Genomic DNA, 25,832 nt, shown 5'->3' with positions numbered 1-25,832 from the left:
TAATCTCACATTAAAGACACAGGTCTCGGATCACTGTGTGGCCATAGCACTTGACTGTATACCCTGGTGGATAGAACTAGACTGGAGCACTCCATATTCACTGAGTGTGGGTTGGCTTGCTGTACAGTGAAGGGTTGCCTGAATCCACACTGGGCCATTGTCAATGCCCTTATCTATGCTTTTAAAGAGGATGGTTACTATGTGCGTGGGCTTCTTAAATTTGGGCAGTTGGTCTTTTGCCCTATTCATCACAATGTGGGTGCACTGGAGAGGTTTTAAAACAGTTGAATTACATTTTAGACCAAGTAGCTGTGAGCAGTAATTGGTGGTGAATCAAAGTTGGATGCTAATGTGTTAAACTTATCAATGGTCTATAGCTATAGCGGGTCCAACATTCTGAATGTCACGTTCCTTATGCATATGCAAGTGCAGCCACCCATTCTGATTCAACTGTAAATGAGTGCTATCCAGGAAGTTGCTTAATATAGTGCAGTCCAGCAGTTTAAGTTCAGTGAAGCACATCAATTAGTTTTGGCATTTTGACTTTGACCCACTAGCCCCTGAGCGGATGTGTTGTGCACAACCTAAAGGAGGGCATTGACTGGGCAACAAGCCTAGTGGGCATGAACGGAAGCTTGCTACGACTTGTTTACAATGAGAGTTATGCATGTGTGTGTTTGAATGAAAGAAGTTTTTGGCGATGACTTAGTTCATAGCAGCTGTTTGTTTGCGGGCGAACACTTGCTCTCAGCAGTGGCAAACAAAACTCACTCTCCTTGTTGGTAGGTTGTGGGCATTAACACCGAATGGATACACATGTGGTACCAGTCTAGCAATCCCTGAGAGCATCGGACATGACTCGGGAGAATACACAACTTTCTAAATGAAAACTACAACATGACCGAATGGTATCACATAGAGCAGATTCAATTGTAACTTTTGAAAAAAATCCAATAACACAACTATTATATACACAGCAGTGCATTGACTTATCTCATGTCCACACATAGGTCGTCATGCCACTTGTAAACGAAAGTGGGTCAAATAAATCACAGAAATAGCTTCATAGTGATCATCAGTATCGTCAAGCATTTACAGATGTAACATATTTGAAGCCTTTTATAACTAATAATCCACAGTCTTTGAATCATTAACCAGTATCTCATGATGTATACTAGTCTGCGGGGGGAAACTGCTTTACTTTACAAGTGTATTTATTTTTACTACATTCTGTCATTGATTTAATTTGAAAGAATCACTAAAGACGAGAAAAAAAACTGATCCTTTCCAATGAGCATGTTAGGGTACTGGCTACGGATGTGTGTTGACATGTATTACTCAAAATTACTAGTGAATTAAGATACCAAATCATGCTTATACTGCCACCTTTCAACTTATGAAGCTATTTGAATATCTTCAGTCATTCAAAAATATTGCACATATTCTGAAGGATTTTTGACTATTCACTACCTTAAAAGGGTCAGTTCACCCAAATAACATACAATTAAATAAAAATGTGTAGGCACCCAGTGCTATCAAGATACATCTATACATATTTATTATGGTATGATAAGTTTCCTCCATATGAAAACGCTCATGCAATTCATGCAGTCTTCACCCCCCAGTTAAACTGGAACCACTCCATTTATCTCTGTGCATCTTAAATCAAGTTATTTTCGCCCCCCCACCAGGAGAAAACAGGCTGTTAAGAACTCACAAGGGAGCCACTTCCTGCCGGCCGCATCCCGGGCAATCAAAAAGAAGTATTCTAATGATCCCTGACAAAATTGTCAGACGATATTCTCCAGGGTGCGATGATACTTTACATTACAGTAGACGGATCGATAGGGGGATGACATGAGAGGCTTCTGCTGAGGGAGGAGGGCAAGAGAGCCTGCAGCGCACTGCTCCGACTAGAGATGATTATACAATGAGTTCATTAGACTTCACAGGACACATGTAAGAGCACGTCTACGGCATACACGTGTAACTGTGCTTTAATAACTGCACAACCGCAACTTGAGGCCAGCTGCCGTTCGCTTTCTAGTCTGTAACTTTTTATGTGCTTGTTTTTATTGTCCTTTAAATGCATTTTCTTTTCATTTTTAACAATTTGTCCATCAGTTTCCACCCTTTTTTTTCATCTCTTGAAATGCATTTTTTTATATTGTAATTTAAATTTTTTTTTTTAAGTTTTATTACATATAATAGAGATACAGGTTGGAAATGGGGAAGGGAGGGGGGAAGAAATGCAGCAAATGGTCCGGGCTGGAATCGAACCCGGGAATGATGTGACAAGGACCTGGCCCCAATGGCAAGCACACCACCAACCGAGCCACTTGGTGCCCCCAATTTATATATATATATACAGTCAAGTGCGAAAGTTTGTGAACCCCTTGAACATTTTGGAATTTTATTTATTGTAACCATCATTAATTCATTTTTATCAATACCAGTATTTTTTATATGAAATAACAGATGTTTGTTTATCAATTCAACATTTTTCTTTTCCAGAAATCAATTGTTAAAACAGATAAAACAAATTATTTGACGAATGTTGTATGTGCAAAAGTTTGTGAACCCTGAGCTGCATTGCTTAAATGGAGCAGGTAAACACAATCAGATGGGCCAAATTGAGTCATGAAATGGACCAATGTAGTGAGAGATCTTTAGGGAAGAAATTGGGCGGCACTAGATACAACAGAGATAAAACCAGGTCAGTTTAGGCTCACCAAAGTGAACCCATACAGGTCAGACATGCTAAAAGGGGAAACAATCTCAGAGGATCTCAGGAATAGAGTTGTGATGCTGCACATTTGTCTGGGGACAGCTATAAATTATTTTTAAAAAAGTTTGAGCTCCATCGGTCCACCGTGAGGCAAATCATCTACAAATGAAGAGCTTTAAGAGTGACTGAACATCTGCCTAGAAGTGGACTTCCTTCAAAAATATCCACAAGCGCCACAAGATAAGTGATTTTTCAGTTAAAAGCCAACCCAAACATTACATCTGGTGATTTGCAGACCTCTCTTGCAGCATCTGGGACAGATGTGCATGGTTCCACAATAAGAAGAAAACTCAGTCAACATGGCTTTCATGGGATGGTTGCTGAAGAAGCCTCTGCTCTCAAAAAAGAACAAAACTGCTTGTCACAACTTTGCCAGAGAGCACCTGGAGATACCTGAAGTCTTATTCTGTGGACAGATTAGTCAAAAATTGAACTGTTTGGTCATAACCAAAACCGCCATGTTTGGGCAAAAACGCAATTCTGCCTACCACCTAGAGAACCTTCTCCCAAGTGAATAATGGTGGTTTCAAATTGTCTGCAAATCTCCAGGTGTAATGTTTGGGTTGGCTTTTACCTGAAAAATCACTTTTCTTGTGGCGCTTGAGGATATTTTTGAAGGAAGTCCACTTCTAGGCAGATGTTAAGTCACTCTTAAAGCTCTCCATTAGTAGATGATTTGCCTCACGGTGGACCGATTGAGCTCAAATTTTTTTTTATGAATTTATAACTGTCCCCAGACAAATGTGTAACATCAAAACTCTATTCCTGAGATCCTCTGAGATTTGTTTCCCTTTTAGCATGTCTGACCTGTATGGGTTCACTTTGGTGAGCCTAAACTGACCTGGTTTTATCTCTGTTTTATCTAGTGCCACCCAATTTCTTTCCTAAAGATCTCTCATTACATTGGTCTATTTCATCAACCAATTTGGCCAACCTGATTGTGTTTACCTTGCTCCATTTAAGCAATGCAGCTTAGGGTTCACAAACTTTTGCACATACAACATTCGTCAAATAATTTGTTTTATCTGTTTTAACAATTGATTTCTGGAAAATAAAAATGTTGAATTGATAAACAAACATCTGTTATTTCATATAAAAAATACTGGTATTGATAAAAATGAATTAATAATGGTTAAAATAAATAAAATTCCAAAAGGCTCAAGGGGTTCACAAACTTTCGCACTTGACTGTATATATAAGTGAAATTACGCTGTAGGACATGTTCCTTTTGAATTGACAGTAACTTAAATGCGAGCCATATGTATAGTTTGTGGTGTTTCAGTTGTTCTAACATTACTAGTTGATACAACAGCATGAGAAAAAACCACAACGTTTGCTAGACCATGCCGAGCGTTAATCGCGCGATAAAAAAATTGACGCTGTTAAAATGGGTTTGCGTTAACGCCGTTAATAACGCATTAAACTGACAGCACTAGTATATATATATATATATATATATATATATATATAAATATATATGCCCCTGCAAAGCACTTTGGATGGTTCTGTGTCTGAATTGTGCTATATCACTAAACTTGCCTTGCCGTTAACACCTTTTCTTTTTTGCTGGATATATGATGTGTGTGTGTGTGTGTGTGTGTGTGTGTGTGTGTGTGTGTGTGTGTGTGTGTGTGTGTGTGTGTGTGTGTGCGCGTGCGTGCATGCATGCGTGTGTGTGTGTGTGTTTGTATAGGTGTGTATGTACTGCAGAGAATATGTTAGCATGTGTGAACTCCACCAGTAATTGAAAAATAGACAGCCAACCTCTTAAAATCAATACCAAGTTCTTTACCGTTGGCCATTTAACAGTGACACAGCAAAATGATAATGCTTTGTAAAGGAAGTCAATCAGGAAACATTTTGTTTCAAAGTGGCCCACATCCCCGAGGAACCAGTTACCAAAGACAACTGACAAGACCTGGGCGCCACAGAACTAGGTCATTAAAGTGGATTAATGCTGTAATACAGAGACAAACGCACAACACAACCACCCCACTAATGAACCCCTCCAGTCTCTCATCAAGCTTCCTGTGCTGCTGTGGTTAATATGGTTTACTCAAACCTCTGCTTTTGCTCACTCGACGTTAGATTGGCTAAATAAGCTTGCAATAGCAGATCCATGCAGCAGAGCTCAACTAGTCAACAGCGGCCCATTAAAAGGACATCTTGCATAAGACAAATAGCTGATCTCCAGAGGTTGGATGATGCATTTTACATAGATGTTACGTAAAAGTATTAAATGTCAAAATTATACATGTTGCATGCATGCAGGTTATGGAGGTAATTTGGAAAATGGTATCATTGAAGTGAACTGATGCAACGCGATTTCCTTATAAGTATGCATCAATCTTTTTCCATGAGCTCAAACATACAGGAAATCATCACAGAAGCCAGAATCCAATACCCCTCCATGTAATGACCAATACATGTATTCATCATGACAGAAATTACAGAAAGAGTCTCTAAAGGCCATTTGGGGTCATAATGCTCGTCATTAGTTTTTCTTAATATTGCAGCCAAACTGAGATGGCTTACTGGCAAACAGAATTGTGCACCTGTGAGTGGGGTCAGCACTTTATTAAGCGACTGATTGGTTAACTTCGAAACGCTGGCACACAAAGTGACTTCTGCCTTTTGTGCAAACAGCCCAAAAACACCACCGGGTCCAAATCCATCTATTCAAAATGTTTGTGTGTCTAGAAGTTCAGTTATTTTCCACCTAGGACAAATACTACACATATTTTTTTTAATGTGGTAGCACTGGTAGCACAAAAATAAATGTGGTCGCACACAAAGTATGATCGAAAACTTACTGCAAATAGGGGCAGGCATAATCAGGGGAGAACAATTTTGTCTTCTCTCTCGGTCCGTGATGGAAAACCTTGAAATCCTTAGAGAGAATTAGTCATACGGTGGAAACAGTCGTCACCAGCAACGCTAACTGGCCTCTTGTCCTCAGGGATGAAGGAACAAAACAGACCAAGTGGTGAATGTAAACACATCCCAAGTGGATAGGGGAGAACGGGGTAATTTGTCACACGGGTTGGTTGTCACAATCGTTATATCTCGGAACCAGAAGGCGCTGTCTGTGAAATTTTGGTATGTAAATATCCAGAATTGGGATCAGAGGTCACCTACATAGTCTTCCTTGGAGTTAGACTGCTAAATTTGAGGTGAGAGGACTGTTTGTGTTTTTCATGTCAAATTGAAAATATTTAGCTCCTCAGTAATTTTCTTCTAGGCTTTTACACAATGGGTTCATAACAAAACAGTTGTTACCCATACAAAGTGTGAAGGGTAAACTATAGTTTAGATTGTGGTTAGCAAGCTAATTAGTTGTCAGATGGTTGTTGGCCTTGATGCTAGCAAGAAATTCAAGTTGGGGTTGGTCGTCACATTTTTTGGGGGGTTGGTTGTCACATGTTATCCAAAGGCTACAGCCAGAAAAGGAACCCAATAATGAAAGAAATTGTCAAGATGTATCCTCACTGACACCCCAGAGAAGGAAAGAATAGAGGAGGAAAAGGCAGCTAGCATGCAAAAGAAAAAAGGGCAACAAAATCAAAACAACCCAGTGCATCCCAAACTAGACCAGTTGCCAAGGCTACAGTAAGTTATGTAGGCCTATTTGTCAACTTGACAATGCAATTAAATGTTCAAATTTAGTTCTACTTTCTTTCCTTCTTTTTATGATTATTCCCATTAAGATACCATTGTGACAAACAACCCCATAGTGTGTGACAACCGACCCCTTGATGGGGTTGGTTGTCACAATGTGTAAGGGTGTCTTTGATGATTAATTTCTTCTTTATTACAATAAGATAGAAAAAGTGAGGGGTACACATTTCAAGCCAACACCTTAAGCTTCAATTTAATGTAGGAATGACTATTGAAAGATGTTTTGGTGATTTGGCAATTCTCACTAGAGTAAAAATGTGCCTACTTACCCCGTTCTCCCCTACATTTGTGTCAAACTAATAAGACATAATAATTTCGCTTAAACATGTAGCCAAATAGTTTTTATTATTATTTTTTTATATTTAAAGTTGCTATCTCAAACCTTTCTATATAAACTTGTATTATAAATGCTTTCCCCCCTGCAGCTAATGTTGGATTCAGTTGAGCTTGCTGAAGTGATAGTGATCTGTTACAGTGCCCTATAGGCTACTCTGTACTCTGCAGATCTGCTTCTGTAATGCTTGAGATGAAATGACTCCAACACATGGCAGCAGGTGAGCCTTAACACCTGTGACTTTGGAGCTTTTATGCACAATTCATCCGTCAACACATGTTTGTATGCACAACTTAGGCAACTAAGATCAAAGAAACGACACATCAATAGGAATGGCATAAATATGACTGGCAGTAAAGGCACACTCTTTGACGTGCAGTGCACACACGCCCTCGTGCAGAAAATCTACTTCATAGACACCATCATGTCCATGAATGCAAGCTAAAAACGGCTCGGGACAATAGTCACTGTGTCGGATCATAAACATTTCCGAGAGCATCACTGAAAATGACGGCGCAGAAACCACGTGTTTACGTAATGGAAAGCCAATCTTTCAATTTAACCCCTCCTCCCCGTCTATTTCCAACAGAGAGGTCCGACGCTAAAGGAAAATTCATGCAAATGTTTTCGTAGGCGCACCGTACTTTTGGAGATGCCAGTGGCGTGGTGCTGAAAAAGGCTGGAAGAAGAAAATTACCCCACGAAGAAGGGAAGAAAGGCACACTTCAGGAATCACGCGACTCACACACACACCAAGACACCTCAAGCCCTGGCTTCTAACAGAGACGTTGTTGCAGTGTGGAACTGTAAGACATGAGAACTGAGGTTGGTTTCGTCTGACCTCGCCAACCAACAAGCTGCTTTTATAAGAGAAACGAATTGGACTTGATCCGGCAATGTGGTGTTTAGTTGGGGCTATCATTGCAGCAGTCTGTGCATAGGATGCATCCTCCCCTGGCTTTTGATGCTGTGCAGATCCACCCTCCTCTCCTCAGAGTGATGAACTAATAGGCAATGATTTCTTCCTCGCAAATCCACCGTGTTTCACTGTTTTCACGTTAGTTGTGTTTGTTTACTGGCGGCCCGTCTCCTCCCGGTGCGACACATGCAATTTATAGAGTATATTTTCTATGATCGACTAGTTGAGGAGGCTTCCTTTATACGCAAGAAGAAGAGAACACATCCTTACGAAGTGTGACAGAGACTGACTATTTTTTGCCACATGAATGAAAGCGCATAGGACTTGGATATACCTATTTTTTCTATGATACAATTGGTAGCCTTGTCCTGGAGAACTGATCCAATTGTGTTATTATGCAACCGCAAGGATCTCATCTATATCTGGGTGTTTAAGCCACTGGATTGCTCTTCGCCCAAATCAATGTGGTTTCTTTGGAACATTTTCAGCAAAGGAACGCATATGCTGCAGTGTCTTTGTGGCAAGAGTCTTAAGAAAAACAAGAATCCAAGTGGTAAGCTCATCACCTATTATGCCTATACTTATCCGTTTCGCTGCAAACCGGTGTTTTGCGTGCGAGACAGAGTGTGTGTAGCCTAAGGATCTGCGTTATTCGTTTGTTTGTTTGTTGTAATGGTGAGAGATCTGAAATCATATTTATGCAGCGAGAGGATCATGCAGTGGCGTTGGGAGGGGGACCAACTTATTCTGTGCAGCTACTATCGGCGAGTACAGGTTTGGGGACGCGCAGCGCGCAGACACACAAAAAGCCCCCCTGCATCACCACGGCACCATGATCTCCTAACTTTTTAAATAGCGCTCTCTCTCTCACACACACACACACACACACACACACACACACACACACACACACACACACACACACACACACACACACACACACACACACACACACACACACACACACACACACACACACACACACACACACACACACACACACACACACACACACACACGGGCTTGATGCACCCCCCACCCCCTCAGTGGATCATATCAACGCTCAGTTATTCTGTCCAACGTGATTCCCCCTAACCAGATTATTCCATCCCTGGGTTTACTGCAGCAGCATTCCCCCCTCTGCAACACCACTTCTCGATTAAATGGGCTACTCGCTGTGTTTTCAGCGCAAGCCAAGCCGGAGGAGACAGACCATTCTTTCATGTCTATCTCTCGGCTGTTGCGGGCCCATATATTCATCATGCGGGGCCTGGCGAAATACGATTTTAAATATACGAGCACTTTAGTTGATTTCGTGTCAGAGAAACCGGTGCAGCTGAGGTGCTGAATATAGGGGCATGGGAAAAGGGAACTGGGCTCCACTGCACTAATGCAAATCCTGCACTTGACCAGTCGACGTCGTTTCGATTCATACTTTTGTGTGTGTGTGTGTGTGTGTGTGTGTGTGTGTGTGTGTGTGTGTGTGTGTGTGTGTGTGTGTGTGTGTGTGTGTGTGTGTGTGTGTGTGTGTGTGTGTGTGTGGAAAAGCACGATTCCTGTTCTCAGTATTATCCAAACAATACACTGACTGATGCATATATTTGTTTTAATCGAATGAAATGCACTAGCCTACTGTAGCGCCAGTGAGCAAATTATGTTTTTATTTCAACAGGCTGTTGTAGGTATGAAATAACAGCCCTAGGTGGACAGACAGAGCGTAGTGCGGGCTACTTGTTACCTCATGTTGTGGGGTCGGAAGATGATTTGCTCAGCAGCAGCCACAGTTCCTCGACACTGCAGCTGCAGTATAGTAGATCATCATCATCATCATCACACTGTAGCGGGAATATTTTGCCTTGCTGACACTGCAGGAGCAACGACAAAAAAACACTGTCGGTTATTATCACCCAAGAAAAAATATATAATTCTGTCTCCCCAAGCAAAGTGTGCTGTTTTACTACAGTTCGGGTTAGTGTCTGTGAAGCCATGGTTAGCTTCAGTTTATGCCTTTCACGTAGGCCTATCAATTACAAATGTACAAGTCATTTAGGACTTATATGTCAATGACCTACATTTGCGCCACAAAGCTAACGCTAAGTAGCTGATTTTACACAGAGATGCTAAAGATTGGGGAGGAAAATAATAATAATAATACTCTCAGGTCGTTTGAAAAGGCTTACCACTGTTTTAGGAGACATTTCTAGATTATTCCCAGACTTTTCTTAACACTGAGGCCAAACATATTAAGAGGGCTACGCGAAGAAGACTATTAAAACTTGCTTCTCAAGCTGCAAATGCAAATATTTAAAGCAAAGTTAGCTAAACAGACCGTGGCAGGAAGTAGCCTACTCACCTTGAAGAAGCACCAGCAACAATGTTATCTGCTTCATTTATATTTAGGCCAAGATTTAAACAGCATGTTAACGTTTATATTGCTTTTAATGAAATCTATTTAAATCCTGTCATATTAATTGCGCTCGTGCATATTTTCGTAGCAATAACACACATATAATTTCCGGTTGCCATCTTTGTTTTTCGCATGGCTTTGAGGATCACTCAAAACTGTCACAAGTTGGGGAACTTTAGAACATGTGATTTTTCATAGACGTTTAGATTAGTCTACGGAAACTGGGAATATCTCCAAAACAGTGGTAAGTGTTCTCACACAACGTTTGGCTTTTATTTATCTTTGAAAAACTAAACAAACAAACAAAAAGCACGTCAGAACAATGTGTAGGGCCTACTCATCCGTGGAAGTGTTTGAAATGTGAAAATGCTGATTACATGAAAGGGCCCAATCTGGGGCGAAGCCACAATAGTCTCTGTGGGTGATAAATGACTGATTGGTGCTCAGTCAGAAAAGTCCCAGCGAGACACCAACTTCCCTAACAGGTGCCAAACACAGTGCAGCCAGTCGATCAAAGCTGAAACTCACAGTTGGGTGTCTCAGATTTGAAGCCATGGACCTTTCAAAGTGAGAATAGCCCACATTTACCTTGTGGGGGCTCATTATTGAATCATCATAAACTGATGGTGTGTGCACATTACAATCATCAGGGTTTGTGCTCAAGCAGCAGATAGCTAGCTTGATGTGAGTAGTTTACTGGGAAATGAAGTAGACCAAGATGCAGGTCTGTGTCAGTGAGGTGCATTACCTGTTTCTTATGACTCAAAACTGCTAACTCATTGAATGTGTGCACCGTAGAATAAAGGGGAAAAAACACACACAGCAGAGCAGATTTGTTTTCACTACAGAGGTGCCTAAATGAACCTGAGAGGATTTTCTAGTAGCTTTTGTCATAGTAGAATAGAGAATCCTCTGTCTGTGGCCTGCTGTCAGCAGCAGAGGCAGGTGTTTTCCTGTATGGTGCTCACTACTAGGCACGAGCTGCAAAGGCCTGGATATAGTGCTCCAGCTCTTTGGCTGTATATTTTTAGAAACCCCAACATAACAGAGAGAACACAGTGAGAGACTATGCCAAACTGGCTCAGTCTTTGTCAACACAGACAAACATTGGTCTTAAAATTCAGATGTTGTCATCTGTATCTCTTTCCACACAGACAAACTAAAAGCAACCCTAGGGCTGACTTGCTGCACGTCACCTGTGTGCATCTGAATATGTCAAAAGCAGAAAGTGTTGATTCTTTAAGATCGTTCTGCTCCAGCAGACATGTGGCACTTGCTTTTTGCAGATTGTTGGTATACTTATCAAGGGGGTGATATCTTTTTATTGTCATATCTTCACATGTCAGTTTATCTTATGTGCGAGGAGTGTTTGTCTTTAGGTTCCTGTAACTATGTCTCTATATTTATTTTAGAAGGTGAATGTTTAACGTAGGCACATCTGTCTTTGTAGTCCACCTGCAAACTGTTTTCTTCATAAACAAATAAATTTTTCAGCATAAACCGAGGAACCACCCTCATTGTACATTAAGAGACTGAAAAAGTAAAGCTATATCATGTCTAAAACTTGCACATCTTCAAATTTAAAGTGATGTACACAGTGGCTTCATGATTAGGTCATCGTAGTGCTTTAAGAGTATTTCTTTCTTCGTGACCGTGAGCCTCCAATGTTTTCTCAACTTTATAGTTTAAAAAAAGTATTATCAAACTAATATCATCTTTGAAGGTTTGTCTACATCCCTGTACATTTTCCTAACATTGTGAAATGAATTTGCCACTTGGTTTACCGAAAGGAGCAAAGTGAAGTCTCAGTCTGTTGTATCAAACTAATTGCTAATGCATTTGTCTCATCTGTTTAGTTTTACAAATAAGGTAGAGATATTCTGGAGTGGGCCTATATGCTCCCTGAAATGGACCACGTGATTTGAATGTGGAATCCAGATGCCATGAATGCAGTATTTGTTTGTGTAGCTTAATGAGTAGTGCTTGGCTATATTACATCTTCCCTTTGGAGTCATGCACGATATAGAAGCTCTCACTTAAACTTCACACAGCTTTGGATCCGATAAACCAGCAAGAAATGTTGCATTCTGATGCAAAGGAACAATTGTTCTCTTTCTTAGTGCACATATGGCAATTTGCTATAATGTAAAGACTGTACATCTACTTTGAGCTTTTCTATTCTCACTCTGCTTTTAGTTAACATTCTTTCAGCTTTGTCACTTTTTTCCAGCAACATTCTTCTTTTTGCCAAGGCCTGACTCCAGGGTTGCTGGTCTAGTACAACTGGCATTGCTTGCCAACCCTCAATGTTCACTCTCGTGTCACAGCATGCGTACATGTGCCACAGAGCGAACCTACTTCATTAAGTCAATTAACTAATGAAGTAGCTGAGCCGAAGGGATGGAGATAGGCCCTACAGCCATAGCATTCTTGATTGTGCAAATGACCAAATAGTTTTCATCTGAAACTTTTAAGAACATTGTGGAGCAGCAACGATTAACAGGGGTCTAATGCGGGTGTTTCATTTCTCAAGCGAGAGGAAGGATGTGTTTCAAGGAACAGCCGATGACTGACAGGTTACACAGATTCATAAAACTTTGAATGCTGTGGAAGATGTTAGGCCAAGTTAGGTTGCTGAAAGAGCATTGAGAATTGTCTGAAGTCAGTAGGTGGCTTCCTGAAAGTAGCACAGCAGCGGCTCATTGACAGCAGAGTGACAGTACAGGTCACAGAACACCCAGGCATCCACGTGAGGACGGTTCATAGCATATCAAGAGAAAGTCAACCCCATTGGATGTGACATGAACCAGGAAGCCAAACCCAAGCTTCAGCACTGTAATGCTATACTGCCGATGTTTGCTCTGTGGGCATACTGGAGCTTTAACCCGAAGCACTATAGTTTGACCCCGCAATCATGAAGCATTGTAAATTTTATAATGACAATAAAGTATTCTATTCTGTCACCCAAGAGTCTTGATTTATTTGAATAAAGTAAAGCACTGTTTCATTTACCCCTTGGAAATCCTGAAAATTCCGGTGAAACCCGGGGAGGGCCGGATAATTCGGTGGGGGGAAGAGGTCACTCCACAACTGTTAGACAAATAAAGTACGTATAGCTTCATAGTATTGTTGTTTGTTGTATTCTATTGTTTTGTTTGCGCCATCTTGATGGACCTCGATAATGCCTAGCCTTGCTTTGCGCTGCGTATTCTCTCACCAAAGCTGTTCCCGATCCATGACTTCATCAAACTCCATCTTTGGTTATTGTATCGATCATGAGCCCCCTAGCTGTGTAATATTACAGATTGTGCATTTTACATTTCGGTGTTAACATGGTCTACAGGTATGTGGTCGATGACTACACTGAATATATGTTTTATAGAACAACAACTCCCTCATCATATCGAATGAGCCCTTGATAAGGTCCATGCTCATGTGTCTAGATGCTGTTCACTGTCATATCAAGATTATGAATGTTTAAGTGTAAAATATTCTCCCTCTGCACTGGCTTCTTTGCTGCGCACAGACTTTCATGGCGTAATCTGAAATTACATATGCATTTTAATAACTGAGATTGTGCTGCTGAAGTCTTTTCTCCATCTAATTCTCACTATGAGCAGTATTTCAAATCTTTCAAAACTCATGCCCGTTTGAGAAATCTAAAAGTGTCCAGGATTTTTTTTATAGAATTAAATGATGCTTAATTTATTTGTGTAACATACCCGCACTAGTTTAATTTGTGGTAACAAAGAACAGGCGGTGTAATTAAAGGAAATGGGTAAGATTCAAACAAGAACTCCTACAATTAGAGTAACAGCAGGGTGGGCTAAAAATAGCCTCCCTCCAACCACGGTGGCATGTTGCTAGGTTTCATACAGAAACATTGCAGTAAGTTTGCTAACTGCAGTAGCTTTTCTGAAAATACACCTGGGGTCTTGCAGGCATAGCCACAGCTAAAAAAAAACATGTTTTTCAAAATGTGAATCAATTAACTTTTTGTTTCTAAAAATAGTTGCGGATACATGATTCCTTTATAATGCAATTGAATTAAAAAAAAAAGATAAAAGGTGTAATGAAGCTATATCATTTCAACGTGTTTATCTCATTGCAGTGTAAAAACTCAGCAAATGATGTGATTCCTGTTATGCCTTTTATTCATTGGAAAGAGAGATGATGTTGCGTGTAGCTGCAGAGTTTAATGCCACAGGTCAACAGGAAACATTGTTTGACTCTCACTTTGAGAAAATTAAGTTTACATATAAATCAGTTCAGGCGTGAGGGCAAATGTATACAGTGTGTGCATACAGAGAGATGGAACATACTCAAAGGGTAACTCTGGCCAATGGGGTTGCAGGTGGATGCTTTCAAGGGCCACGCACAGAGCTGCTCTCTGTTCCCTCAAGGTTAGGGCTGATTGGAGTTCACTTGAAGGGGAGACACGATGAAAGGGATCAGCTATCTCTTGCTTTGTGGTGGTTCACATCTTGGTTGTTTGTCTGATACTCTGATCTTAAACATTTATAATTATCCTTAGTAAATTGAAGATGTTATACATTTTGCTCAAAACGTTGTAAAACCACATTCTTAATCTTTAATGTACGTTGGTGTTATACAGCACTTTGAATACCTGACAAAGTGCTGTATAACATTTGTTGCAACCTTGTTAAAGGCCAAATACGGTAGATCAGGGCTATTCAATTAGTTTTGAATGGGGGGCCAGAAAAAAATGCCTAAAATTGATGAGCATCACATCAATATCTACATATATTGTAAAACACTACAACGACATAGGAGTGCATATATTGTCTTTATTTGATCAAATAGAGTTCAACAGCTTATCAAAAAAAATCCCTCTTTGATTAACATAGGCTGCCTGTTGTTTAAGTGTTTAACAATCTTATCAGTTCAGGAAAACACAATAGGTTAACTCTTCAACAGCTTATCAAAATACATAGTTATTGGTTTACTCAAGAGTGCAACAGTTTATCAAAATACATAGAGATAAATGTAGGCTACTCTAAGTGCAACATCTTACAGTGTTTCCCCCAAAAAATGTCTTGTCAAGGGGTCACTGTCCAGGTTCATGGGAGGCGCGGCGAAATTTTTGGCTGTATTTTGCTCAAAGATGCATTATTTTGAGCCTACTTGCTTGATTTCTTTTTAAATACAGAGGTTATTGGTCGTTTTGGAACATGTATTTCCCAATTAAAACATAAAAATAAAGCAGCATTGAAAATTCATAAAATAAATCTTGTTGGCCTACACTAGCATGCTGTTTTACAAATAACTCAATAGTTGAAATAATAAATACAATGTGTTTTCCCCTTAAAATTACTAAATGCATTTCAAAGACAGTAACAGTGTGGCACTTCTGTAAACTTACTGAAACTTTTCTGGTCCATCACTCTCATGCAATCATCAAACTTTTCTCTGTGCTGTCTGAGCTGATAGATATGTTGTGTTGCCACAGTGATGTGGAGTCTTAAACTGTTCTAGCTTTGCAGAGCACTTCTTTCTGTTCAGCTAAATATCCCCATAGAACCGCACTGCGTTTATTATCGCCACCAGTTAAATGTCGGTTTGCTTCTGCTCGTTTAACTCTCCCGCGTACATGCCGTAGTCGCGCGCGGTGCAGTACAATCGCGCGCGCAAAGCCGCATACACAGAGCAGCTGATAGAGAAACGCTTGGAGACACATGTGCACATTTATTTACTGCAGATCGCGGCCTTTCGCGCAGTTATGACCATGCACAAGCACACATTGCGCGTGCTAGTACATTAATTGTACAGCACAAAAAAAAAAAGTCAAGGCGGGGGCCAGTAAATATTCCTTCGCGGGCCGGATCCGGCCCGGGGGCCGCCTATTGAATAGCCCTGCGGTAGATGAATGAAGTGCAAGTCAAATGGGAGTGAGGAGCGACGATTAGTTGATTGCTTTGTGGTTTGAGTCATAGACACAGAATGCTACCTGTGGTGTGAAAGGTTGCTGTGAGGAACATCTTGTGGCTAAATGAGAATTACAATGTGATTACTGTGAATGGATCCTCTGACTGCTGATTTAGCTAAATTGGGACACTTTTATGTGGAAGTCTTTTTGGATTGGGCTGTCTACATGCTGTATACAGAGCATAAAGGCAGTCCAAAGCCTTTGACACTTTTTTATTTTCTTCAGTCTTTCAAGGCAGCTTTATTTTTGCCTGTTTTCGTGTTTGACACTGAGTTTGACAGTTTTTCTACTTTTATTTATCCCCTAAATATTTTTTTCTACACTGTCCTTTTTTTGTTTTTTTTGTCTTTTTGAGTCATTTAAGGTCAGTCAAATGTTTAGTAAAGCCATAACGATATGTTGACCATTGTCCTTAAATGTTGAACAATGTAGATCATCAGTTTCTAATCTGTGGACACAATGGAAATGACAGCTAAACGACTGAAAACACTTTAAGGTCAGTCGAGCTGGCTTGTTGTGTTAAATCAATGCATGGTGCTGCTTTGGTAGGGCTGTGTTGCTTCAAAACAACAGTGAGACACTGAAACAATAACCAGGAAGTTGAGTTATAGATCCATACATTTGAACAGGTCTTCTGGCTTTGTTTCGCACTACTGAATAACTAGTAACCTTAAACCTCCTACGAGGAACTTTAAGTGTTTATGAAACAGTCTCGTTTTCCCTCTGATGATTATAAATGACCTGTAACAGCAAACAATTGGGCATAAATGACCTGTAACGGCAAACTTGACTATCAAACACTATTTTCATACAGTATTATTAATGCCTTTGCATAGGTACGTTTTTTTTCCAGGACCTTAGACAAAAACGATTTATAGCAGGCACGTAAAAACACTATCGCTTTGGTGCAGCTAAGTCAACACAAACTGAAAGTTTCTAATTTAAAATGATGTGCCTGCATGAATAACCCTTTCCTATAATTGAACACACAGGGGGAATTCATTATTTTATTTTTTTTAAACAATCATTTGAAATTAATTTCAAGGATTTCCTTGTTCCGCTGACCTCATTACATGTGCTATGAGTGACCTACATGCATCATCTTGAAAGCTCTGTATATTATTTTCTAGCAAAACCTGGGAAGATCTCAAAATAGTCATCACAGGAGGATAAAGTCGGTCGGTGTTTCTTCCCACTTGGTTTTCTGCCATCGTGTCTTTATGGAGACTCCATAAATCATCTTGTTATTTGGATCATCCTCTGCCCTTTAATAGAGGGAGCTGTGGCTGACAAATCCCCCACTTCTGTGAAAGAGAAGAAGGTGTGGGGTTGTTTGAGAATCAGGGGTGTAACAAAACCCCCTAAGCGTGTTCTCTGTAACACATGACACATCCCGATGCTTGCTACTTCCAGGGATCCCAGAGGATTGGACACATGATAGCTGCTGTGGAGCTGCTGTGATTTTTCCTGGCGCTGATGAGCTCCTGTGCCGGGCTGATGCTCAGCGCTGAGTGATGAGAGATGAAGAGGAAGAAAGGGAACAATGCAGTTGTTGGACTATGGGATTATTGATTTACAGGGACCAGAAGCCTGAACAGTTGTACACAGTTTTACAGCAGAGTTGACACCCTTTTGAGGTTCGTCATCGTTATTGAAAATGCTTGGTGTCAGAAATGCCTTTGAGCACAATTGATGTTAACTCTGTGAAAGCAGGTGAGAATATTTTAATGGGTGTGTGAAGGGAGAGAGAGAGAGAGAGAGAGAGAGATTTTGTCTGAGAGAATGAAATGATGGCTGTGACAGTTAGACATTGTCAACTAAAAATAATAGGTTCCAAAGCTACATAATCAGGACTGATAAAACCCCATTACAACCAATCTGCCTGCCTGTTGTGTGGGCAGCCTTGTTCAATGTGAAAATATGATCAAATGCTGTGTTGATTTCAGAAACCCAACTTTTTAATTATTCTGGTATGGTATTGAGACTTTCGCAGATGTGTCCTGAAATGCCGTGCAGGAGGAAAACCCCATTCAGAATCTCATTGCCTAAAAATCCAGCCTTGGATCTAGCTACATTTGTAACAGCATGACGGAGAGGATCGGACAGTGGAGAAGTTTTTAGATGGCAGCAATGGCAGCAAGTCAGATACGATAGTTTTGAAGAGATATTTCACTTCTAATTATAGTAAGTGCCGAAGTTCATGATAATTTGTTTAAGATCACTGTCAGTTAACCCCAGGAAGATGTTCTTATCAAAAGAGAAATAATAAAATATTCTCTTATGTAATTATATCCCATTTGTAATTATGTGTGGCACTCTATGTGTGTCTGTCTGTCCTTCACATTTCTCACCAACCATTTATCTGATCTACTTAACACTTGGCAAGTGTATTGCTGACGACCCACGGGAGTGCAGTGCAGAGTGTGAAGTTGTTTGGATCAGCGGTTCTGTACAAAACTGTAAAAACCGGGTCAGGCCAGTGGACTTTGGTCTGTGTCCATCCATGCTGTTGCGGTATCGTGCCTGGAGCTGCCAAAAAAGGACCGCCGGAACCTTTTCCTAATCTAGGAATTTAGTTCTAAGAACCCCCTATACAGCAGGATCCAAAAACTATTAGAGCTCTTGGTACTAAGTTTTGAGGAAAGTTTATTGCTCCAACTAGAGCACTAGAGGAACTATAGTGATGTAAGTGTACGTTTGATTGGGTTCAGGAGCCAGTGCCGGCAACCGCCATTTAAAAAAAAAAAAAAAACCTGTATGTTAATACTGCGACATGATATGGCATTGAATACAGAAAAGTGGCCTGACAGTAAGCACTATACACAGCAAACATACATCTCGGACAACAGCATCCTCCATCTTGTTATTGTCGTTGTATGCTGCGTAAAAGGGACATTGTAAGTCGTGTAAATGTAATATTCCGCCAACGGCTTATGATACTTGCTTCATGGGGTTCCTTTTGGTGGTCCGAATGCCAACAGAAAAAAAACATTCCTTAAAAGTTTACTGGACTGTGTACTGGAACTCCCCAGTAGACAGTCTCTCTCAAAATGTTCCTAGAATCGTGTTGTCTGAAAACGCCTCATACTGTATCTATTTTAGTTTTCTAAAAATGTATGTTCTGAAGTTACAGTATATACTGTAGTGTCTTTATTTTTTGAGATATAAGACTAAGATTATTTTGTACTATTCTAAAAGTACAATCTGTATCTTGATAATAAAGTATTATATACGTTTTGTATTGATAACAGAGCTGTTGTTCTTCCATATTCCTTTCTGTAGCCCTTCTCCTTCATTCAGCGGAAGCACCATTCACCCTGTGGTATCAACTTAATAATCCTCTCGCCATCTGACATTTCCTCTTTAGATTGAAAGCTGACATGATTATAGTGGAGATGGTTTTAAAGGAATGCTTTTTTCTTTAGCTCCCATTGAAGGCAACCCTGGAGAGCTATAATTTCAGCTATACAAGTCGACATAACACAGCCTGAGAAGCTGCAGAGGTATCGGATATGAGGGGCTCTAAGTGGTGGTCACCGGGGGCATAACGCTGTGCTATTTTGACAAGGCTCATTGAAGGAAAAATAACTAGTTTTATAAAGAGCAGGTATATATACTTTTCACCCTGATTTCATGTCCTTGTAAGTTCAATTTGTCACAATTTCTGTGACATAAGAAGCCGCTGTTCACTGTGAAGCAATTTGCCAAGCTTGAGGCGGTCCTTGCACCAATTCTCATCAACGATTCAAATGGCAGCATCGTGACAAGCTACCCAAAAAACTGACCGAATAAACTTCAAAATGTCCTGAGGGAAATCTTTAAATTATGTCACAATAGTCCATGTTTTTAGATGTTGTATGGTTGAAAGACTAAAGACTAGACAAGCCTCTTCTTGCTGATTAGTCCTTTATCTATCGGCATTCCTTATACCTTCAACATCACTTATATTCTTTTACACATTTGTTTTGAGTGATTCTTTGCTTATATTCTAATAGACAAATGCTACAGTCCTCACCAATCCAAATATTATCCCAGATCTGGATCCACGCCAAAGTAATGTTGTGGTTTTATAACCAAGAGAGATATGTGTATTAGTGTAACACGGTCCCATTGATTTATGCTTGTGTTGAAAACAAACAATTTGTTATTTCAGTTTTGTTTTCTGTGCCCGGTAGCTCACCGAAGCCATTGGCACAGCTCCAGCACAGTCACACTGTCCTTTTGGACTTCTTCCACGGCATAGATGGCCACACTATTATACACGCTGAACAGTTATGCAGATATTGAAGAGGAAAAGGAGAACACTGTTATTGGGTTGGTGAAGAAGTACTGGTGTGATTCTCTGATTTGAGATACCAGATCAAGTGTTGGGAGAGTGAAACCTGTGCATTCCCATGAAAACTACTTGATTCATACTTTGTTTAAAGTGTAAGTAGTATTTACTATTGTTTTGTTATTGCATAGCGATTGCCCAATATACTTTTTGAACATTATACATAATTCTTAAATACTTTAAGCAGTATAAACTGTAACAAGTACATACTTCTACTAAAATACACAGTAATTTACCATTGCTGCACACTGCAAGTGTGTTTGTGGTGCGCATGTGAACAGCATGTAGGACATCATATTTATATCATCATTTATTTCCAAATGGCAAAATGACATTTTGGTACAGTTCAGACAATTTTAAATATTGTTTTCTTTCTTCTTACAGGCAAGTGACGCAAACATATTTCTATCTGGTTTTCAATTATCTTTTTTTTGGGATGGAATCAAAAACTGTACTCAGTTCTGAGAACATGATGCACAGCAAGTGCACTGGATGACGACAGTTGGCAATCTTTGTGCTTCACAGAGCTTGATAAAAATACAAAGACGTAAAAATATGAGTGGTGCAATGCTACAACAAGAAATCAATATAAATCATGAGAATCATTCTTTTCAAATATTGTAATTTTGATGCAGACAAAAATGCTGCAATGTTTTTTTTTACTATAATTTATTAATATGCTAGTGGAGCCTATTAATATTTTACATGATGTTAAAATAGAAAAATTTCCAAGTACTGACACAACAACTGAAGGGTTTAAGGGGGTGACAGAGTGTGCTGAGTGAGTCCATCATGTATTATCATTGATATTGTTTTCCAGACCAGGAGCGGAGTATGATGCAGTCACATTAGCATGTTGGTGTGCTGTATGGTGAGAAGGTTGGGTAATGTTCCCTGTGGCTCCGATGACAGGAATGTAGCTTCTTTAACCTTTATCAAACACACCAGACTGAGCATAGTGGGTCGTGTGTGTGTGTTTGTGTTATTGAGCCACAGTTTGTGTTACTACAAAGCGTACAGCCAGAGGCGCGCGCACACACACACACACACACACACACACACACACACACACACACACATTGCTGCTGTCAGGAGGGAAACACAGTGAGGTCAGGGTGGTCTGCTTCTGTCCTGGAAGTAGATTTTAATGATTTGATTAGGATGGATCCCTGATATGATTTCATGACTCACGGTTGGCCTGTAGCTCATTTATTACTGATCATGTGACTCAATACTGACGGGAAAAGCTGAGCAGGATTTTCTCTCTCTTCCTTTTTTTGGATTATTCTCCCTCCCTCTCTCCCCCCCCCCCCCCCCTCTCTCTCTCTCTCTCTCTCTCTCTCTCTGTTTCTGTGTGATCATATTATGGTTCAGTAGTAATATTAAGACCTTGTTAGGCAGTGCAATTGAAGACAAAAAAAGACAACAAAGGGTTTGCACATGTGATTTACCAAATAATAGTTGAGGTAATGTTGATATAGCTGCACAACATGAAGGAATACATCCATATAAAAAGAGTTGTATAGTTTGAGGTGTTGATCTGCTTGTTTCCCCTCAGGCGTCCTGCTCTCACATACTGTATTTTGCTGTTTTCATGACAATTGTCAGCACTGTTTTTCCCTTAAGTAAATATTTAATTTAGTGTTGATTCAGGAGTGTGTTGAGCTCTTGTTTTCTTTTGGCAGAGAAAGTTGATTTTAATTTCTTTGTTACAGGTTGCAGAGTTGTGTAGTGGTTTTGTTCACTTGTTGGTGGCAGAACTGACTCGTGTTTCCTCTGGGTTGCCAGGTTGCGCTCACTCAGTCTTTCGGTATCTCTGTTCCTAGCCACTCAATCTGCCACTTGCTTTGACGTACATTTTGAGTTATTTCTGATTGACGTTGGTGATGATGATGATGATGTCTTTTTCTTTTATGTCTCTTTGGCTATAATTTGGGTTGGTCCATAATCGGGAAGGACTCTGTTGAGGCTGGATGCTGTTAATCTATGTTGAGAATGAAAAATGCTCCTCTCTTATTCATTTCAATTGGGCCAGTTGGTCGACGCAGCAGGAGTGCAGGAGCGGCCGCCCTGCCAGAGAGTCCAACCTGGCTCATCTTTTGCCAGACCGGAATGTGGCACCGTCTATCAAAGTGCATCCCGTCGCCAGCCAGTTACGTAAAAAGGGGCTCTTTGTACCGCCATATTTCCACTGTTTGCTTTGAGAGCATCAGTTAGTGAAACAACATGCCCCTCCCCAACGTAGCCCCTTTTGCATTATTTGAATGCTGGGCTGTTTACAGTCTGAATGCCCACTTAGAGGAGCTGTGCGTAATGAGGGGTTGAGATGACTTCTCAACATTTGTCAACACAGTGTCGCAACAGTTGGGGCTCACTCGCTTTGTTTAGCTGTGTTTCATGCATATTGTCACATGAGGAGTCCTGTTGGCTTTTTAAATTGATGTGACTGATTCCTGTTGTTTGTTGAATATCTAAGAAAAAGCACGCAATAACAAAAAGAACATTTTGCTCTCTCTCTCTTATCATTCATTTGCCCTGTGTGGTCTCCATCACTCTTCTCTCCCTCCGTACGGGGGTCTGTTCTGTGCAGTGCTGTAGGTTGTGTGGTGGCCACGGTATGCTGTGTAGATTTTTTGCTGCAGTGCAGCAGGCAGTATTGTGCTGCTGCTGCCTCTGTCTTCCCCCTGCTCTCTCTCTCGCTCTCTCTCTCCAGGCCTCCACCACCTCTCTCTCTCTCTCTCTCTCTCTCTCTCTCGCTTTCTCTCTCTCTGTATGCATTATTTTTGTGTACATTGTTTGGAAGCAGTGGAACACTTCCAAACAGTTTTGCTGTTAAAAAAAAAATGGCATTAGCCCCAGAGCTTCCATATCATTCATCACACCCGGCAAGCTCAACACTTTGTTGCTCTCCTTTTTTTTCTTCTTTTTTTGTCCTGGGCACTTACACAGCTTTGTCAACATTTTTTATGATGACCTTTTGGAAGTTCTTTATTTTCCGTACTTGTTTTCACCTCTAGCACATTCCTGCCTCAGAGTTCAAGTCCCAGAGTTTTATGCTGCCCCCGCCCCCCCCACACACACACTCCCCTTTGGCAGTTGTCTTTTATTCAGACACACAGAGTAAGAGAGGGATGGACAATGATGATGGGGTGGGCAGTGGCTAAGTAACCTGTTTGTGGTTGTAAGTGCTCGGATCCCTCTCTGTGCCGAAAAAGACCAGCTGTTTTCAAATACACACTAGGCTAGAGACGGTGAAGCACTCAGGTACTGTGTGCGTGTTTGCGTGTGTGTGTGTGTGTGTGTGTGTGTGTGTGTGTCAGGGAGACCAGACAGACGCGGCACCTGGGGACAGAGTGGACGCCGAAATACTTCTGTAAAAACAACATGTAGCTAAACTCACCGGCCGCACAATATTTTTCGGAGAGCTTTTTTCAGGATGGGATTCGGCGTGCCATGCAGTCCCACGTGCTGTTGCATGCCATACAGACACAAAGTATATGAGTTGCCATTCCACCAACACCATTTAGCCATGACGTGACGGCACTTGACATTTCTGCTAGGTTACCCCCAACCAGCTGAGGAAGTGTCGGTGCTATCTGTGGGATATGGTTATCTGCATGTTGCAAGGTCCTGGTCGGAGTCTCCACAAGTGGGTGACAGGCAATGTGTGTGTGTGTGTGTGTGTGTGTGTGTGTGTGTTTATATTTGAGTGAGAAGGAGGCCCTGCTTGTGTGAATGGGTTAAAAGGTTGTGTCAAGCTCCAAGGGAAATCATAAGGGGTGTGAAAACTCCGCAGCGGTGCAATGGATATGTTTTTTTGTGAATGATATCGAATATTACCTAAAAGCTAATTGAGACAAATCAAGGTTGATCCGGCCTAGGCACAACCAGATATGGAGGCAACTTCTATTGCTAAGATTGTGGAGCGGCGTGTACGAAAGGCACTGAAAAAGGGTGAACAAGAGCATGGTGAGTCCCAGCAGACAGTATGACAAACTATTGGATAAGAGTTTTGATATTATTACACAGTTTTTTACACTTGTAGCCCTATTAAAATGGCCTGACTGCATATGACAGTTGGACAGGTTAAATACATATACGGACATGAAGTACTTTTTAGTTTAAAGTTGTAATTTGTCAGATTTGAGTTAAGTTGTTTAGCAGCAGCTTTGGGGGTAAATGCAAGCACACCTCTGGACCTCATATCAAAGAGTTTCTTTCAAAACCAAACTGTGTCGAATCTATGACTTCAGCAGATAGGCATTTCTTACCTGTGCTTGCGATTGTACTTAGAAATCGTGAATTCCAACATGGCAGCACGCACAGTGTGCAGAATGACCTTTTCATCAATTTTAGAAAATCTGGGACCTAGGACCATCTCTTATATTTATATATATATATATATATATATAAATATATATATATATATATATATTTATATATATATATATATATATATAAAAAACATCCAGATGCACTGGAGGGTATACAGGTTGGAACTTCCCATATTCCCCTATCCAAACGGAATGCCCTCCTGCTGACTTTAACTAACTGCGCTGCTATTGATTTTAGCACGATACTATCGCCATAGACACTCGGATTGTATAACTCGGCAAAGCTGAAAATACAAGTGCTTTAATCATTGGGTCAATATGCTCAATGACCAATGTTTTACTTCACCCTTTGACAGAAAGTAAATATAACTAGATTAAATTCCTACGGAGTTCAACTTTAACGGACCTTATTGACTCTGTGACGGATAAAAGACAATATAAAAGATGGTTTGACCTCCATCTATGAGCGGGAAAAGTCTTATCAATGCAGTCTGCTTCCACACCAATATAACTAATCACTGCATTGCAGATGATCAAACCTGAAGGTCACACTTTGTAGTGTGCGTGTGTATGTGTGAGAGAGTATGTTTGCATGTCTGTGTCTGTGTGGGTGCGGGCTTGTGATTCACTCTCCCAATTATTTTTTTATGCAGCAACATGCCAAAGAGGATGAGGTAATATCATTAGGTATGCAATGCTTCCGGAGTTTATTTAGTATTTTTTGTCCTGCATAATATATGAACCCCCTTTTTCGAGTAAGCTGAGTAGATTGATGCATGGGCCTTGGATCTACAGCGTCTCTCTGAAGTACATGTGGTGGTGTGTTTATAAGGTTGACATAAGGATATGGACGTGGAAATCTGACAGACGCACACAGCTCACATGAAGTTAGCCCTTTGATAGTGTGGTGGCAGATTTTGCATATGATATATCTCTGGACTCAAATGTTGGAATACTTATTAATGCAATAGGAAACATTTGTTATTATCTTGTATAGACTTATGGGTGTAATGAAATATATTGAGTGTTGTTTGGTTGTAGGCTGAAATGTAGATTCCTCAGGTGCGTATCCAGCAGACCACTCAGACGGGC

At 40.6% G+C, this 25,832-nt stretch overlaps 1 protein-coding gene across 1 annotated transcript in view; it reads left to right on the top strand.

Annotated features, from left to right (window-relative positions):
- Nucleotides 1-8,046: 8,046 nt before the first annotated feature.
- The window catches only part of fgf14 (fibroblast growth factor 14), a gene marked incomplete at both ends in the record, with an annotated part of 96,371 nt that continues 78,585 nt past the window's right edge, over nucleotides 8,047-25,832 (top strand). The window contains one exon of the mRNA XM_080038215.1: nucleotides 8,047-8,272. Within this exon, the coding sequence (XP_079894341.1) occupies nucleotides 8,065-8,272 (208 nt within the window). The remainder of the gene's footprint in view (nucleotides 8,273-25,832) is intronic.

This window comes from Ammodytes marinus, assembly GCF_949987685.1.
Source record: "Ammodytes marinus genome assembly, chromosome: 12".
NCBI lineage: Eukaryota > Metazoa > Chordata > Actinopteri > Uranoscopiformes > Ammodytidae > Ammodytes > Ammodytes marinus.
The sequence above is the reverse complement of the archived record's forward strand: the minus strand, read 5'-3'. Positions and strand labels throughout refer to the sequence as shown.